Source organism: Jaculus jaculus, chromosome 5, assembly GCF_020740685.1.
Source record: "Jaculus jaculus isolate mJacJac1 chromosome 5, mJacJac1.mat.Y.cur, whole genome shotgun sequence".
Lineage (NCBI taxonomy): Eukaryota > Metazoa > Chordata > Mammalia > Rodentia > Dipodidae > Jaculus > Jaculus jaculus.
The window spans coordinates 53,636,268-53,652,634 of NC_059106.1; the positions used below are offsets into that span (position 1 = coordinate 53,636,268).

The 16,367-nt window shown below is 56.6% G+C and overlaps 2 protein-coding genes across 4 annotated transcripts in view; both read right to left on the minus strand.

The window, feature by feature from the left end:
* Kif17 (kinesin family member 17) overlaps positions 1-2,582 on the minus strand; it is a 30,718-nt gene extending 28,136 nt beyond the window's left edge. Inside the window, exon 1 of the mRNA XM_045149088.1 lies at positions 2,352-2,582. Coding sequence (XP_045005023.1) covers positions 2,352-2,582 — 231 coding nt within the window. The remainder of the gene's footprint in view (positions 1-2,351) is intronic.
* A 1,571-nt stretch (positions 2,583-4,153) lies between these two features.
* Sh2d5 (SH2 domain containing 5) lies at positions 4,154-15,804 on the minus strand. Of its 3 annotated transcripts, none has more exons than XM_045150433.1 (10): positions 15,709-15,804; positions 10,868-10,995; positions 10,451-10,531; positions 10,037-10,111; positions 9,049-9,195; positions 7,787-7,939; positions 7,373-7,547; positions 6,892-7,000; positions 6,426-6,585; positions 4,154-5,805 (listed from the first exon to the last, which is right to left on the minus strand). In XM_045150433.1, the coding sequence occupies exons 2-10, from the start codon at positions 10,964-10,966 to the stop codon at positions 5,602-5,604; spliced, it is 1,203 nt and encodes a 400-aa protein (XP_045006368.1). In that variant the 5' UTR covers positions 10,967-10,995; positions 15,709-15,804; the 3' UTR covers positions 4,154-5,601. The 3 variants fall into 3 exon arrangements, with proteins under 3 accessions (XP_045006368.1, XP_004657617.2, XP_045006370.1); XM_004657560.2 differs by having other exon boundaries at positions 7,688-7,939; XM_045150435.1 differs by lacking the exon at positions 7,787-7,939.
* Positions 15,805-16,367: the final 563 nt, after the last annotated feature.

Below are 16,367 nucleotides of genomic sequence, written 5' to 3' on the forward strand. Positions count from 1 at the left end.
CTTGTCAAGGGACAGACAGGTGTCAAGGCAGCCACACTCTCACAGAGCTCATAAGGTTGCACATTACAGAACTTACTTTGGGGTGGAGAGGATTCTATGTTGAACATGGGCTCAGAGAACTGCTCCCAGGCCTCATGATACATGGTACCTGCGCGTGGCAGACTGAACAGAGCTCAGAGGGCATCCCCAAAGCTGCTGTGCAAGATGGCCAGGACCCATCCACAGCCTGAGAGAACAGGGCCTCTCACGGAGGACAAAAATGAGCAGCCCTCCTTTTGTCTGGTGTGGGTTTCTACAGCTCCTCAGGGTTGACGGCTGATGCATGCCTGGATGGAGCCCCTGAAGTGGGACAAGCAGTGACAGAGATGACCCAGCCTATGGCCCACACTAGGTTTCTCAAATCAACACGCAGGCAGAGCAGGGGACACAGGAAGCCCCTGGAACAATGCTCCAGGAGTATCACTGTAGCCAAATCCCAAGGAAGGGAGTCTACAGAAACAGTACAGCTACGGGGCTGGGGAGATGGCTCAGCAGTTAAACGCACTTGTTTGCAAAGCCTGCTGGCCTAGGTTCAATTCCCCAGTACCCACATTAAGTCAAGCAGGCATTTGTTTGCTGCAGCAAGACACTCTGGTGTACACACAAAGAAAGAAAGAAAGAAAGAGAGAGAGAGAGAGAGAGAGAGAGAGAGAGAGAGAGAGAGAGAAAGGAAGGAAGGAAGGAAGGAATAAATAAATTTTAAAAAAATTAGCTACAGCCAGGCATGGTTGTGCATGCCTTTAATCCCAGTGCTTGGGAGGCAGAGGTGGGATCTCTGTGAGTTTGAGGCCAGCCTGAGACTACATAGTGAAGTTCAGGTCAGCCTGGGCTAGAGTGAAACCCTACCTCAAAAAAGCAAAACAAAACAAAAAGTCAAATCAGGTAGATGAGAGAATTCATTGGTTAAGAGCACTTTCTGTGCAAGCATAAAGACCAGAGGAGGTCTGAGAGAGATGGAGTTTGACAGGAGGTCTGAGAGAGATAGAGTTTGACCACAGAATCCACATAAACAGCCCAGCATGGCACACCTTTAATCCTAGTCTTAAAGGGGAGCTCCAAAAAAAAAAAAAAATCAGCAAGCTCTGAGAATATTGAGACCCTAGTTCAAATAAGTGTGTGGAAAGCCAGGCGTGGTGGCACACGCCTTTAATCCCAGCACTCGGGAGGCAGAGGTAGGAGGATTGCCATAAATTCAAGGCCATCCTGAGACTCCATAGTGAATTCCAGGTCAGCCTGGGCTAGAGTGAGACCCTACCTTGAAAAAAATCAAAAAAAAAAAAAAGTGTGGAAGGAGGATGGAGCAGGACACCAGGTGTTCTAGTTCAGCCACCGCAGGCAGGCACACCCCATCACTGCAAGCAAACAGTCACGCATGCACAACACTCACACAAGTAAAAATAAATAAATAAATAAAAATCAAAAAAATTTTTAAAAAGTCCAGTCAGTTTCTTTACTGACTTGAGAAGATGAGAGAGGTGGTGTTCTCCAGCACCCACCCTGTTCCCATCTTCACCGAGCTGCCAGTGATGCTGGATTGCACTAGTGATTCGCCTAAGTGGCAGGGAGACAGAGTCAAGAGACACAAGAAGCTGTCCAGCCTTTGTCACAAACTCTAGCGGAAGCTTGGGCGGTTTCCACTCTCTGGCCTGAGGCTTCCTCACGTGTTGTGAAATAGGAATGTGTTCCCTGTCACGAAGCACAAACAGCTACTAGTGTAACAAATGCATACAGCCAGGTACTGTCCCCTGCCTGTCCTCAAATGCTTCTGCAGACCAGAGACAGAGGAAGAGCTTCCATCCGTCCAGGACGAAGTTACGCCAGTGGCTCCCTTTAGAAACAGGACAGTGAAATCTTGACCCAGGGCTGGCTACTTGCAGCAGGTGCTTGGCTGGTGTGGATAAAATGAAAATGTGAAGGGCTAGAGGACGCTACGCGTGGTGCTGAAATGGATAGCGAGCCCAAGCCACTGGCCTGAGGGAGGAGGAGGAAGGAAGGCCTGGGATTCAGGGAGCCCGGGCGGAATGGCTGCTGCTTTTAAGATCCCGCAGGTCTGGGATGAGGGCCCTGGGCCAATGGTCCTAGGGCTGAAGTTCTAAGGAAGGGAAGGGCCGGGCGGGAAGGGGGTAAGGACCACCTGGGACACTGGGTTCAGCGGGGGAAGTGGCCAGCTTGAACAAAAGCCTTCACTAGACCAACCTGTCTTTGCTCACCTGTGCCCACCCGAGCCCAGGTCCTTCTCGACTAGCTCAGGGGCCCGGGTCAACCCACCCACCCACCCACCCGGGTCTTCAGCAGCTCCGGGGCGCCCTCACCTCCACCAGCGGGTAGGCGATCTCGTTGTAGATCTGCTCAGTGAAATGGTCCACGTAGTAGGCGCCGTCGAAGGTGAACTGCTTGGGCGGCTCGTCGGCGGCGCCGGGGTTCTGGATGAAGCACTGACCGCGCGCGCAGTCCACCGTCACCACGGGCTGGCAGCGGAGCTCCCGCTCGCGCTGGTTCATGGGCCGGCAGCGCACCACCACCTTCACCGACTCGGACGCCATGGTGCTGCCCCGGCGGGGACCCGGGGGGCGCGCCGCGATGCCCACGCCGTCGCCGGGGCGCTCGGGGGCGTGGCCAGCACTGGCCACCCGGGGCGGGGGCGGGGCCGCGGAGGGGGGCAGGGAGGAGGGGACTCCTCGGCGGGGGGCGCCCCGGGAGGAGAAAGGGGCCCTCGGACGAGTCGTGGGGCGGGAGCCGGGGCAGCCGCCGCCTCCCGCGCCCGGGCGGGCTCCCCCCGTCCCTGAGGCCGGGCCCGGGCGGGGAAAGGAAAGGGGGGGGGAATCCGCGCTGCAGGCGCCGCCGCCGCCGCAGGACCCGAGTCCCGGAGCCTGCCCGCACTCCCTCCCTTCCAGCCGCTCGCCGTCTGGGCGTTCGCCGTTGCTGGGCAACGCCCGTGACGTCACAGGACGGCTCCCGCGAACGTGGGGCACTCGTAGCTCGGGAGATCCCAGCTCCAGGCCCTGGGCTCCAGGATGGTGGTGCCCCGTGCCGCTCCTTTCACGTCCATTCCCATGCCCAAGGAGGTTCAGCAATTTAATAGAGGTTTGCCTGCCCATCCTTAACTCCACTTCGGAGCCAGGACAACCCGGAGGCGCAATCAAGACCTTACTGTCTTTTATCCGCACCTCCCTGGGCAGAGCAAAGCTTTCCGATGACCGCGGTGGGACTGGGGCAAGTCAGATTCCAATAGAAAACTTTAGGAGGGCTGGAGAGATAGATGGCTTAGTGATTAAGGGACTTGCCTGCAAAGCCAAAGGATCCAGGTTTGATTCCCTGAGACCTACACAAGCCAGATGAGGTGGCATACGCCTCTGGAGTTCGTTTGAGAGTCACTATCTATCTATCTATCTATCTAATCTGCCTCTTTCCCCCTCTCTCAAATAAATATTTTTTTAAAAAACTTTAGGAGCCAAATTCTTCCAGGAAAGTCGGGGGGGGGGTTCTAGCTTCCTGGGCCAGCATAAATCCCACCCTCACCCCCAGCCAGAACAGTGGCTGTGTTGTGGCTTCTGTGGGCTCCCCTCTGCACAGAATCCAGGTCAGTTAGATACCGGATACTGACAGGCTCCGTCTGAGGAGACAGCCCTCCAGCAGGCCACAGTCTAGCAAGGGACACCAACATGAACTACCAAATCCCACAAGCAAAAATCCCTTAAATGAAAAGGTAATTACAACCCGAAGAACCAGTCTCAAGGGGTATCAGTCAGCGCAGTCAGGGGAGGTGTCCCGGGTCTGACCTCGCCTGCAGTAGGTGAGGAGGAGGACATTGAGAGCCGCTGGGGCTGTTCAGAGAGCCTGCTGTATGTTGCAGAAGCAGAAAGCAAGCCCCACAGTGGCAGAGCACAAGGCCTCGAACAGTCTTCCTGCAGGAGATATCCATTAAGTGCCCCTGTCCAATCCCTTTAGGACTTTCTAGGCTCTGGGGCCAGGACCTCCTTCTGGCTCACATTCGGGGAATGGTTGGCAAACAAAGGTAAAAGAGACAAACCAGTGAAAATCACACCTTTCAAGGAAATATCTGCACTGGACTGTGAAGAAATGTATTTTATTGTCTCGAAGTCCACATAGGAGAGCCAGGCTCCCCAGTAGTGGTGGTGGTTAGTACAAAGACAAAACTGTGGTCTATAATTAAGACAAGCAATCCATACAGATGGGTCCCAAAGCTTTCCCTATTGGTAACATATGATCAATTAACGCTTTTGGAAGGAATGTTAAAAAGCATGTGTGAATGAATGTTGTTACCCATGTGGACAATTACATTATAAACCGAACCTCCTGGATCTGAGTCCTGGCCAAGTGGCCACTTATGGGTTTCCTTGGGTGCACTCTCCAAGGTTGAAACCTGGGGTACAAGATGTACTAAGTCCTCTCCTTCTCACTGGGAAGTAGGCCCCACCCAAGGGAGGGCAGGCCAGCAGAAATGGCTTGGGACAGGTCCCAGCCTCCCACCTACTTCAGTATGAAGTGGGCACTGTTTCCCATGGGAAGTTCTACAAGGGCCCCTTGCTTCTATCCTTTGTGACAGGACTTCTCCCTTAACTTGGAAGGAATGGCAAGGACGTGGCTAAGGTCATGTCCCAGCAGACAGGCAGCATGTGCCACCTTTTCACTCCCAGGCTTGCCTCCTTTCTGCTCGGCTGAGGCTGCCTTCTTCCCACTGCAGTCAGAATCCAGAGACTTCCAAGGCACTAACCAGTGATTTCCCACCCACACACCCTTAGACTTCTACCTCCAAAACAAGCTTGTCTCCTTAGTTGAGGAGATTACTATTTGTCAAGTCGACTTACAAAGGAGACACTTAGATTTGTCACTCATCAGCAGAGCCACTGCCTTCCACTAGAATGTACCCCTGGACCACCTCATGCAGAAGCCATGCCCCATCTCCAGGGCTTACACCAGTTGAACCTTCAGATGGCTCCATTTAGCCCCATCCCCAGGGAGGTTGGCCTGGGGAAAGAGGTGACTCCTGCCAGGCATGGTCAGTAGTCATTGCTATATTAAATGCCAACATCAGATGACTTCCCAGGGCAACCATCAAACTGACTACGGTCTACAGGGTAGGCTGAGCAGGGGAGCTCACTGCTGGCCCCTCCCAGTGGAGTGACTAGAGGAAATAAGCCTCCCCCCCCCAAACTTACAATTTAGTTTCCTTTCCTGAACTCTCTGGGGCTTCCAGTCCATGTGAGGCCTGGCCTACTTCGATGAAAGCTGTGCCGCTAACCATGAACCACCAGGGAAAGACCTCGAGTGAAGATGGAAGTGGGGGTCCAGCAGTGGCAAGTGCACAATGCAAGTCATCTGGCATTACAGGAACCTAAAGCACCACCTGCTCATCCTGGCATCTCAGAAGGCCCCAAGTCATGGGAGAGGCCACAGTTAAGCAATGGAAGACTGGTCAAGGGGCACACTGACCTTCCTGGAGCCGGTGACCAGTGAGTGGGATGCAAGAAGGGCAGAGCAACTGCTGAGGTCCAGAAGCCAGGCTGAGTCCAGGCCTGCAGAGGAGCAAGGGCGCGCCTCCTAACCCAGGCCCTGCAGTTCCGCTTCAGACTTGGCGTGACTGAGGGGCCGCAGAGTCCTGGGAGGCCTGCCCTCTGGCCCACAGTCCTGCTCCTCATAGGTGGGGTTCAGGCGGCCCATGCTGAGGGGGCAGAAGAGGCTGCGTTCAATCCCCGCGTGGCTCTCCACCAGGGCCTCCAGGCTGGGGAACTCTGCTGGCAGGTGCTGAGGAGGGAGGAATCTTTGGTTACAGTTCCCTTCTACATGGCTCGGGCCAGACACCGGACACCCTACGCGCACAGGCACCTGCATCTTTGGCGGGAGGGGGTCAGTTCAGAAGGGTCAGTGTGTCATATCCACAGAGCCAGTCACCGTGTCCTCTCCTGTCCCAGCCTGGGCAGGACTAAGGCCAGAGGCTTGGAAGATCAGGCACGAATGTGAAAAGCCTCACTGTCCCCTCCCAGTCCCAGAAAACAGGAGGGCGAGACGCTCCTCGAGCACAGACTCAGAAGCTGTGTGGGCTTAAGTCCAACCCCACCAGCCACAGTCCCTGGAAAACATCCCTGCAGTGGGACCTTCAGGGACCTCCGCGAGCCCTGTGGTCGGCACGCAGCCGGCAAGAGTGGAAGCACAGGCAGCAGGGCTGATGAGGAAGGAGCAGGAGTGTGGAAGCAAGCGGGAGGATGGGAGAAGGGGAGGGATCAGAGAGAACCAGTGGATCAGGATGACGGCAGGCAGGCTCAGGAGCTCAGAGATTAGACAGAAGCAGGGTGGAATTGGACAAGGGGCAGAGCCTCTGGCAAAGAGGTGGGTCCTGAAGTCCCTCAGGTCAACCCAAGTCTCACCTCCAGAGAGTAACGGCCCAGGTGGTTTCGGAAGACCTGGTGGGGCACCACGCCACACTGTGTTCTCACAGACAGGTGCCACTGGCCACTGGTTCCCAGCTCAGGCCACAGCAGAAAAGCCCCATGCACATCTCTCCGCAGGAGAGCTAGGGCGCTGGGTCTGGGGGCAGAGGAAGAACAAGGCCAAGACTGAACTTGCTGACCTCAAAAGTGGGTTCTGTGATGGGACAGCTGCTGAGGGCTTCACCTGAGTCTCTTCAGTGGATCCTCTCCCCGACCCTTTACTTATTTCCACTTCACATTCAGGAAAACTGAAGCCAGGCAAGGCAAGTCTTTGAGGGCACCGACACCTGGAGCGCTCTCCCTACACACCCAGGGCAACACCTGACAAGACCCTCGGCAGCCCTCACCCCATTTTTCTGTCTACTCCAAGGGACTGGGTAGAACCAGGCCAGGACTTCTCTACCTGGAGAGGCCAGCAAAGGCCCAGATGTTCTCCGTCAGGCTACCCTCACTCTCCACCAGGCACGAGGGGCCACCAGGACTGCGGGGCCACGCGTCCCATGCAGCAGGAACTATGGAGACCCACCAGGTCAGAGGAGAGCAGCAGAACCTCCCTGTGCAAAGCCTACACTCCCCCCAGAGGCCCTTCTCCCCAGCGCAACAGGCACACACAGTCCCCCAGCAGACACTCAAATCCAGGTGGCCCCCACTCACCACTCAAGAGTCTATACACAGCCACTTAGTAAGCTGTGCAAGCCCTCGGGTTGGATACATACCCATGCCAGTGTGACCGAGGCACAGTCACACGCACAGGCAGCCGTGGGGAAGTGGGGGGGGCAGGGCCAAGGGGATGACCCGGGGTGCGGCCACCACCCGACTGGAACATGCATGTGCCCATCCTCTCTGCCAGGCCCACCGCTGGCATGCTGACCCCCTCCACTCACAGGCTTCTTTAGCAGACAGCTGTAGCTGCGTCTCATAGGTGCAGCCACGGTAGGCTCCTGAGCGGATCACTTTGCTGCGAATGGCCTTCTTGCGCACCAGTGTGGGTGAGCAGTAGGGGTTCCCCAGACGAGTGTGGCGGCCGCTGCCACGGCCCTCTGGCTCTGGCAGCTCTTTCTAGGGCACCAAGAGGAGCCCGGGGGCAGATTCAGACCCATCGGTGTTGGGTCAGGTGAACCCTCACAAGAAGCCCACCCCTCCAACATGACCCTCTTAAGTAAGTCCCCTGCCCACTTCCTGGCTGGGGCGCTTCATACCCCACTACTGCCCAGTGGCCCCTCTGCTGGCAGCCGCCGGAAGGACACCAGGGCATGGACGGTCTGTGAGAGCTGATCTCGGCTAAAGGGCTCTCGCACCAGGGCAGGGGGCCCCCCAGGGCTGCAGAGTGGCTTCGGGGACACGTCTCCTGCAGATCCCATGCATGGCTCAGGCAGTGCCCTCTCCTCCGGGTGCTGCAAGAGGTAAGCGAGCTGGAAGGAGCGGCACAGCAGCAGGTACAGGATCTGGACCTAGGGCAGGAGGGGTGCGCTCAGACAGCAGCAGCCCACCCTCTCCAGGGAGCACGCAGCCCCTTGGTTTCAGATGCCCCTCCCTCTGCTTCCTGGGAAGATTCCTACTTATCCCTCGAAACCTCACCACTGGGTAGCTTTCTCTACCAGCTTCCTCTAGTCACTTGATTAAGCACCAGCCTTGTGCCAGGTAGCATGCCAGGGGCAGAGAACACAGCCCTGGGCTCACTGCACTCCTACCCAGGTTCCACCGTGCCTGTCCACCTGGTGGACAAGGCCTCAGAGCACCTCCAGAGGAATGGCTAAGTACCCAGATCCTAGAGTCTGCCCTTGGGCTTCAATCTTATCCCTTTTACTTAGCAGTTGCTCTGTGAGCCTGGGCGAAGTGTGACCATTCGGTGTGCCTCGGTTTCCTCACCCCCACCTCGCCACGCTTCTTTGAGGTGTGAATGAGGGGAAGCACAAAGAGCTCCGAGCACAAGCCCAGCACTTCTCTGGGGCCCGGAGATGGTGCCTGTCACTCGTACAATCCAGACCCAGCATGTTGGAACTGTGCATTTCAGTCACCAGTCATCCCGGTATCCTCATCTGGAGATGACAGCAGACGCTTGTTGGAAGCCAGGCTCTGGTTGCCAAATGGCTGCCACAGATGTGTCATTCACAGTGGTCACACTGCCCTTGACTTCCCAACCTCTGCACCTGTGACTCACCTCCACCCACTGCACAGGGCATGCAGAGGTCAGCTCAAGATCTGGACCCAGCCTCTGCTCTCACAGAACTCGAACGTCTGTCAAATGCCCAATACAGGAGTGTGTGGACCCTGCCACCGGCCCCTGAAGATGGGCACGAGGGTAGCCAAAGTGGGCTCGGTCTCGCAGGGAGAGTGGGGACTAGCTGGAAGGCTCAGCGAGGCTGGACACTGCACTCTGCGACATACAGAAAGGTCTGGCCGGCTCTGCTTCCAGCTCCTGGGGACGCCAAGTCTACTGACCGGTTCCACGGGAGCAGGCCCAAGAAGCCGCCACTGGGAGAAGGCATGGGCCCGCTGCTGCACCCGTCCGGCTGCCAGCACACCCCTACAGTCCTTGAGCCCTGCCCTGGTCTAGTACCTCTCCAGGCTGGCTGCCCACAAAAAGGTGGCAGAAGAGTTTGCTGGCTGGGCTACGTGGGTTCCGGGCGATAAGGGCAAACTGGCAGGCAGCTGGGCACCAAGTGGCATAGAAGATGCGTCTCAGAGCATGGGCCATCAGGAGCACCTGTGAAACACAGAGGAGGGCGTGGGGCCTCATTAGACCTACACCAGGGTGGCAGTGGCCTGAGGGTCCTACACCCTGTAGAGACCACCCAGTCTCAGGACAAAGAGACACTCCCTTCCTTCATGTCTGCCCAACCCCACCCCTCATCCCTCATGGCTCTGGGCCTGCTGCAGACCTACAGGTTAGGGCTGTCACACCTATGTTGTAGAACTGAGGTGCACAACAGTGGTCTTGTGTTAGGGTCACACAGAGTCAATGGGGTTATGTGCCTAGTCTCCGTCTCTGAGGTCAGGTGGCAGAGTTTGAATCCTGGCTCTGCCACCCATTCTCTGTGATTTGGGCAGGTGAGAACAGTCACTTGTGACATGGGAAGGAGGGGGACAATCATGAGGACCCCTGATAGAGCTGCTGATGGAGGGTAGTGAGGCTTCATGCAAGTAGGGTAGGACTTGACTCCAGGACCCTGCCACGTCCAGCACTGAGCCTTAGGCTCACAGATGTGGGGTGCACAGTTTAGTCTGCAAAGAGTGGTCACCTGTGTTGGCTGCACAGGGGGAGGGAAGAGGGAGTCAAAGGTGCGCGTGCACACACACACACACACACACACACACACGAGCTCACCACCATCTCCAGCTCTAGGCCACTCACAGCCACACCAGCCAACACTGGACAAGGTGCTTGTGAGACCTCATTGCTGCGTTTAGACCAGGACTCTCCCACCCACAGAGAAGATTTTGGAGAGTGGGGTGAGAAACTCCTGTCCAAGCTCGCCCCAGAGGGCTACAGAACAAGAAGAGGCAGGCCCTGTCGAGATGAGCCCCGCTGCACCCCAGGCTCCTACCTCTCCCTCCCCGCTGTAGATCTTGAGACCCTGAAGGCTGAATTTCAGGATGACCGCCCGGCGTCGGGGACAGTCCTGGGTAAAAAAGAAAGTTGGCAGGGATAAGGGTCACCTCCTAGGCCCAGATCTATGTAATCCTGCCCAAGTGCCACTTACCAAGGGTCAACTCGGCCACTCTGCCCAGGGACGAGGCCTGAGCAGGAGACCCTCCGCAGCCGCGCTAGGAGCAGCTGTGGCTTCCAGCTACGGAGCCTGGTGCTCACTGAGCCGCCTCTCAGAGCATGTCTGGTTCTGCCCTCCCCGGGCCTCATACGCCCATCATCTGAATGACAGGGTGGAGGCTAGGTCTCAAGGCTCCAGCCCAGCCCAAGAGCCACAGTGTCCATCCCAGGCTGTACACCCCAAGCCCCTCACCTTCAGGGCCCACAGCTGCTGCTGCACTAGGCACACGCTCTCCTGTGTATCCAGGTCGTCCACGGGGAAGGAGCCCACATACTGCTTAGCGGGGAGTGGGAGGGAGAAAGACAGGGGGTCAGATCCACAGCCTCAGTGCTGACACGTGTTCCGTCCTGCCGAGCAAGCTGCAGGCTGTGACCGAGCACTGCCCTTGGAGTTCCCCGTAGATGACCCTGGTTAGGTCACCCTCTTCTCACTTGTGGGTACATGTGCATACACACATGGACACACACACTCTCACTCTTTCTCTTCTTCTGCTCTCTCTCTCTCTCTCCAAAGGAGCCAGGGAGGCTGGCTGTTGGCCTGTGGCTTCTCTTCATCCCAGGGCCTGCCACCCGTAACAACCCCCAGCACATAGGACAAATGCCCACCCACCTGGGCAAACTTGGTGATGCACCTGGGCCGATAAGGGACAGGCCCACAGTCGGAGGCTCTGCGGGCCCCAGCCCCAGCCCTCTGCATGGCCCCCAGCATGCTCAGCTCCGCGCTCCACCGAGAGAAGGCTGCAAAGTGTAGGGGACAGGTCAGGTTTCTAGACAGGCAGGCCACAGGCTCCCTGCCCACCAGGGGCTGAAGAGTTCCTTCATTCATTTGTTCACGCCCTGAACTAATCCACAAGGAGAACCTGCTGTGCGCCTGGCGATATCCTGGACACTGGGGACACAGCCCCAAGAAAAGATGGCATCTTCCTACTTCAAGGAGCCAGCCTTCACAGGGGGTGAAGGACAGCAAGCCAAGCCATGAGCGGAGGAACAATGACCAGCAGAACAAAGGGATGGCAGGTTGGGCTGAGGATAGATGACGGCTAGAAGGCCTGCCCAGGGGTTGGGAAGGTGTGGGGAAAGATTTGAAGAGTGGGCCCGCTCATGGCCTGGGTCACTGAGCTGGTGTTCCCGGCCAGGGCTACACGGGGATGGAAGTTAGGGGTGAAAGGATGTAGACAGGTGACCAGCCTGTGCTAACTGCCAGGAGGGAATTAGGTGCACAGCTACAGCTACTCAGGAAGGCAGGAGGACTGTTTGAGCCCAGGAGTTCAAGACCAGCCTGCACAATATAGCAAGATTTCTACCTCAAAACAGAACAAAAAAACACGGCCAGTTTGGTGGCGCATGCCATCAATGGCAGCGGTAAGAGGAGGTCAGCCTGATACTACATAGTGAATTCCAGATCAATCTGGGCTTGAATGAGACCCTACCTCAAAAACACCAACAAAAAAGAACCCTCCCCCCAAAAAAGGCTTAGAAAGCAGACAGGGATAGTTCCACTAAAGGACAGGGTGACAGCTGCAAGAAGTGAGGCACTTTAAAAGAAGGTGAGTAGCTGGGGCCTGAGGTTGTCCTTTCCCAGAGAGCAGGCTGTATCCAGTTCAGAGTCAGCCATAACTATCAAGCTTTATCCTCTAGGCAGTTAGCCTAGATCCAAAGAGATGGTCAGGAGCGAGATGGTTAGAATGGATGTCAAGGGCCAGCCCGATTCCAGCCCCTTCCTAAACCCCAAATCCTGTCGCAGAATCTGAAAGACAACATACCCAGCCACACAGTGCACCTATGTTAAAGTGAAGAAGGCAGACAGCTGCCCAGCAAGCTGAGGCAAGGCAGCCTTGCCTCACCTAGTCTGATCTTTCTGGGAACTCTTGCTCAGACCCACTGGGTGTATGGGGGGGGGGTACTGTGCCCTCCTCAAGGGCAAGCAGAATGTTTATCCCCCACTAGAGTTCAAGTGCCCAGCTATGGCTCAAAAGATGTGATCTACAGGAGCCATTGGTTGTTACTAGAAAATTTTCAGTGCCAGGGATGGGATACCTTCCAGTAAGTTGTTGGCCAGGGAGGTCCCTGATGCCCCCAAAACATTATAGACCATTGCCGAGGCCCTTGGTTTCCCACCAGGAATAGATGGTAAGATCCTATTGCTGGAGACTCCACATACTTGGGCTGCCAGATCACTGAGAAACCCTGCTGGAGCTGAGCTGAAAACCTCCTCCATGTAGACCAGCTGACAGAAAGCTGGAAAAAGCCATTTTGCATGCAGTTCAATGGGGGACAGAAAAATCACCACTGAAGATACTCCACAGTAGACACTGCAAGCCTTATATTTAGCCAGCCAGGACAAATGAGCCAACGGGTACAATAGTGGCATGTCTGTTGTGGGGGAAACCAACTGCCCTCTAATTTGACTGGAGGCCCATTCCACAGGAAAGAATATATCCCTGATACTCAAAACCTACAACAGGGGTAGACATGAGCCCTAGGGGTATAACATCTGCTGCTGTCTGGCTAAATGTATATACCATCCTCACCAAACTTTCCAGTAAGCACTTCTCTTAATGTTCACACCCTTATATTAATGCTACTCTCACTTTTGGTTAGAGGACCTTCTCTTTTCAGATGGCAGTGACCTTGGGATGACTCAGAAGGCATCATGGTGCTGGGAAGAAGTGACAGAGGAGTGCTCAGAACAGAAATCTCAATCATACTTTCCAAGGCTCAGGGTCCATTGCGGAAGAGGTGGCAGAAAGAAGGTAAGAGCCAAAGGAAGGGTAGGAAACCTTCCAATGTGCTCCTCCAGACACAAACTGGCCTGGATATCCATGACCTCATAAGTGCCTGACACTACCTACACAAGACCATAACAGGAAGAAAATATCATGACATCAAAATAAAAGAGAGACTGATTGAGAGGGGGAGGTGATATGATGGAGAATGGAGTTTCAAAAGGCAAAGTGGGAGGAGGGAGGCAATTAACATGGGATATTGTTTACGATTATGGAACTTGTCAAATATGTATATATTTTTTAAAAAGATGTGGATCATATGCGCCCAAGGAGAAATGACTATAAGACAGAGGAACTTAATGCCTCTACCATGGAACCCCCCTCCCCAGGCTTCTCAGGGCCAACTCAGACACCTCCCTCCCCTGTCTCCTATTGAGGACAGTTCTGTCACTAGCCTACTATAATCACTGACACAGGGCAGAAAGACCTGAGTGCAAGTTCTGTGACTCTGGCCAGTTGCTTCACCTTGCTGGGCCTCCATTTCCTCACCTGCAAAACTTGGATAATATGAAGTGTCAGCAAGAAGCAGGTAGCCAGAATGATGCCAGCCAAGCACCTCACAGGGGATCGATGGACCCCAAGGCTGTTGCTCAGGAGGGAGCCAGGAAAGAAAGCAGAGTCTGGCTACTTTCAGCTCCCTGCTTACCTGGGTGACACAGGTAAGAGACCACTCAGCCAGTGAGGGCCAGGCAGGGAGGCTGGTCTGGGAGCCACAGGTGTGGGGGGGGGAGGCGGTCCTCTCCTGGGAGACTCCCCAGGAAAGAGGGACCAATGTGGCCTGAGTATGCTCTGACTCAGCCTCAGGAGTGCCTGAAGGAGGAAAAGACTGGGTGCCTTGGAACTGACGCTCTTAGGGCCAAAAGTCGAGGAAAAAGCCTCTACTTTTGCCTGCCCATGATCTTCAAAAGCCCAGGCTCAGGTCAGAGAGCAGGTCCCAGCAGTCACCTCTCCACTCCTTTGAGAGAGCAGCTGGCCGGCCAGGAGGAGCCAGCAGAGAAACAAAGGCTGCAGTGTCCCCCTGAAACTTGCCTGGATCCCTCTATCTTTCTGTTCTCCTTCCTGTGCTCGTACCCTCTACTTTTTGGTCCTGCCCATTTTCTCCATCCTGTTCTTTCCCTACTGTGTGTCTGATATTTACAGAAAGCAGTCTCCCTCTCTCTCTCTCTCCTTCCCCCCCCCACACACGCACGCACGCACGCACGCACGCGCGCACCAGGGAGAAGGGCTCCCAGTAAAGTGCCCTGTAGCATGTTAACTGCTTGACTGGAGAAGAGAACATAGGAGCCTCACAGAAGGCAAGGAAGGAGACAGGGAAGGAAGGATGGAAAGGCACAAGTGGGAACCAGGGGAGAATAAAAACAAGGGCAAAAGAGATAAAGAAAGCTTTTGCACCCTGTGGGCTACACAACCCCCCCCCACGCTAAGTATAAGACAGGAGCCCTGTGCATCAGCACCTCACACTTGCTCTTAATCTCTCACACTCAAGAGACAGCCTCTTCCTCCAAACCCAGAGCTGCAGCTCACTGAGTTTATAGTGTCAGGTGGTGAGGCTAAGTGACAGCCCTTCCCCATCCCCTGGATCCTTAGCCTCCTTGAAAATGGGAGCTTTCTCCCCTTTTCCACCGTCCTTCCAGTCTGATCCTGAATCACAGTGCATTTCATCCCCAAGCCTGCATCTGGAGGTGGGGGGTCAGCAAATCAAGGAGGACACCAGGCTCACAGAACACTGGAAACAGACCTGCACAAACACCCATTCATCTCTCTGAGCCAGAGCAAAGTTTTACACAGGAGCCTGCGGGGCTAAGCTTCTGTTTCCCAGGGGGACTGGACAAGTTGGTCTCTACCTCGTATCAGGCGGAACCCTCTGATGCATTGCAGCCCCTCGGTGTCCCGGGAGACCATGCAGCCTGCACACCTTTGCCCAAAGTCACACCGCATAGGAAGGGGAGCTGGGAAGCAAACCCAGAACCCCTCCCCCTACCTCCCTTTCTGCTCATGCTTCCTTAGGCACCAAGTAAGCCGGTTTCACCCCTGATGTTTGCCAGGTCCATGTCTGTCCAGAAATAGGTGAGAATGGCGCAGCCACCACGGGTGAGTGAGGGGAGGCAGATATAGGTTGCTGGGGACAGATCTGATCACCAAGACATAGGGCTCTCCCTCTCTGGGGAGGGAAGCTCTGGGGCTCCCTTGTTCAACAACACCCTTGATGCCAGTCAAAGACGGGGAGTGTGGGGTCCAGCAGGATTGGCTAATGTAACCTTGGGAGAGACGTTTGGCCTGACAGCCTCCAATTCCTCGTACCCTGAAGGCAGCTACCTCTTGGGACCGTCCGTCCGCCTCAGGCATCCTCCGAGAGCGGCGTCCAAGCGCCAGCTGGACCGGAGTCTGGACGCGGGGGGCACCCAGGTCGGATGGGACGACAGGGTGCGAGGAGCAACGCGGTGGCGCGCGGAGGCTGGGGAGCGGATGCGAGCGAGCGCTCGGCTGCGACCCGGCCGGCATCGCCGTCCCCACGCAACGCCCAGCTAGCTTCTTGGGGACCAGCGCGGCCCGGGGAGGGGCGTCGCGGCCGGAGGCGCGCGGCGGGCACCGGGGACGGACGAAGCTGCGCCAGTGGGGTGAGAGCAACCCCCGCCCCCCTGCCCGTCTCCCCGCGCACACTCACCGCTGCGTCTCGAGTCGGGTCCCTAACAGCTGCGACCCGTGCAGCCCTCACGTCTCCCCCGCGCCACCCCCGCGCCGCGCCGCGCGCCCCCCACGTGGCCGCGGGAACCGACCCTCACCATCACCTGGCTGCGGCGCCGGCCTCACTCAACCAATCGGCGCCGGCGGATCCGTCACGTCGCCCAATCAGGGGCCGCGAGGGTCCCTGGCGCCGCCCACTTCGGCCCGCGCCTCCGCGCCGCTCTTTAAAGGGCTGAGTGGGGGTGGGGGATTGTTCCTGCCTCGGGGCGCTTCGGGCTCGGCTTCCCGCTTCCGCGCTTGGAGGTCCCGGCGACTTCGGTCCTCGTCGGTAGGTCCTCGCTCCTGGAAAGCGCTATTCTCTCGCGCCCCCGGGCAGGCTGACTCCTCCGGGAGCCGTCGAGGTCTCCATCCCTCAGCGGGGCCCAGCTCCAGCCGCACCGCTCGCGGCTGGCGACCCGTCACGGAGCATCCTCTGCTCAGCTGCAGACAGACGGGCAGAGAACTCTGCTGTCGCGCATCCTCTTTCGACGCCAGGCCGTTATCATGTGAGGATTAACGGAGCTTCTCAGCTTTAGGGCCCAGCACGGAGCTGTGATCCTGGCCTTCTGGTCACAGGGAAAGCCATTTAGATGGGGGCGG

Coding starts and splice junctions, on each gene's coding strand:
- Sh2d5 (XM_004657560.2), bottom strand. CDS start 10,966: ATGCTGGGGGCCATGCAGAGGGCTGGGGCTGGGGCCCGCAGAGCCTCC. Junction 9,196..10,036: donor TCTACAGCGGGGAGGGAGAG/GTAGGAGCCTGG, acceptor TGTGTTTCACAG/GTGCTCCTGATGGCCCATGC. Junction 7,548..7,687: donor GGCCACTGGGCAGTAGTGGG/GTATGAAGCGCC, acceptor TTGGTGCCCTAG/AAAGAGCTGCCAGAGCCAGA.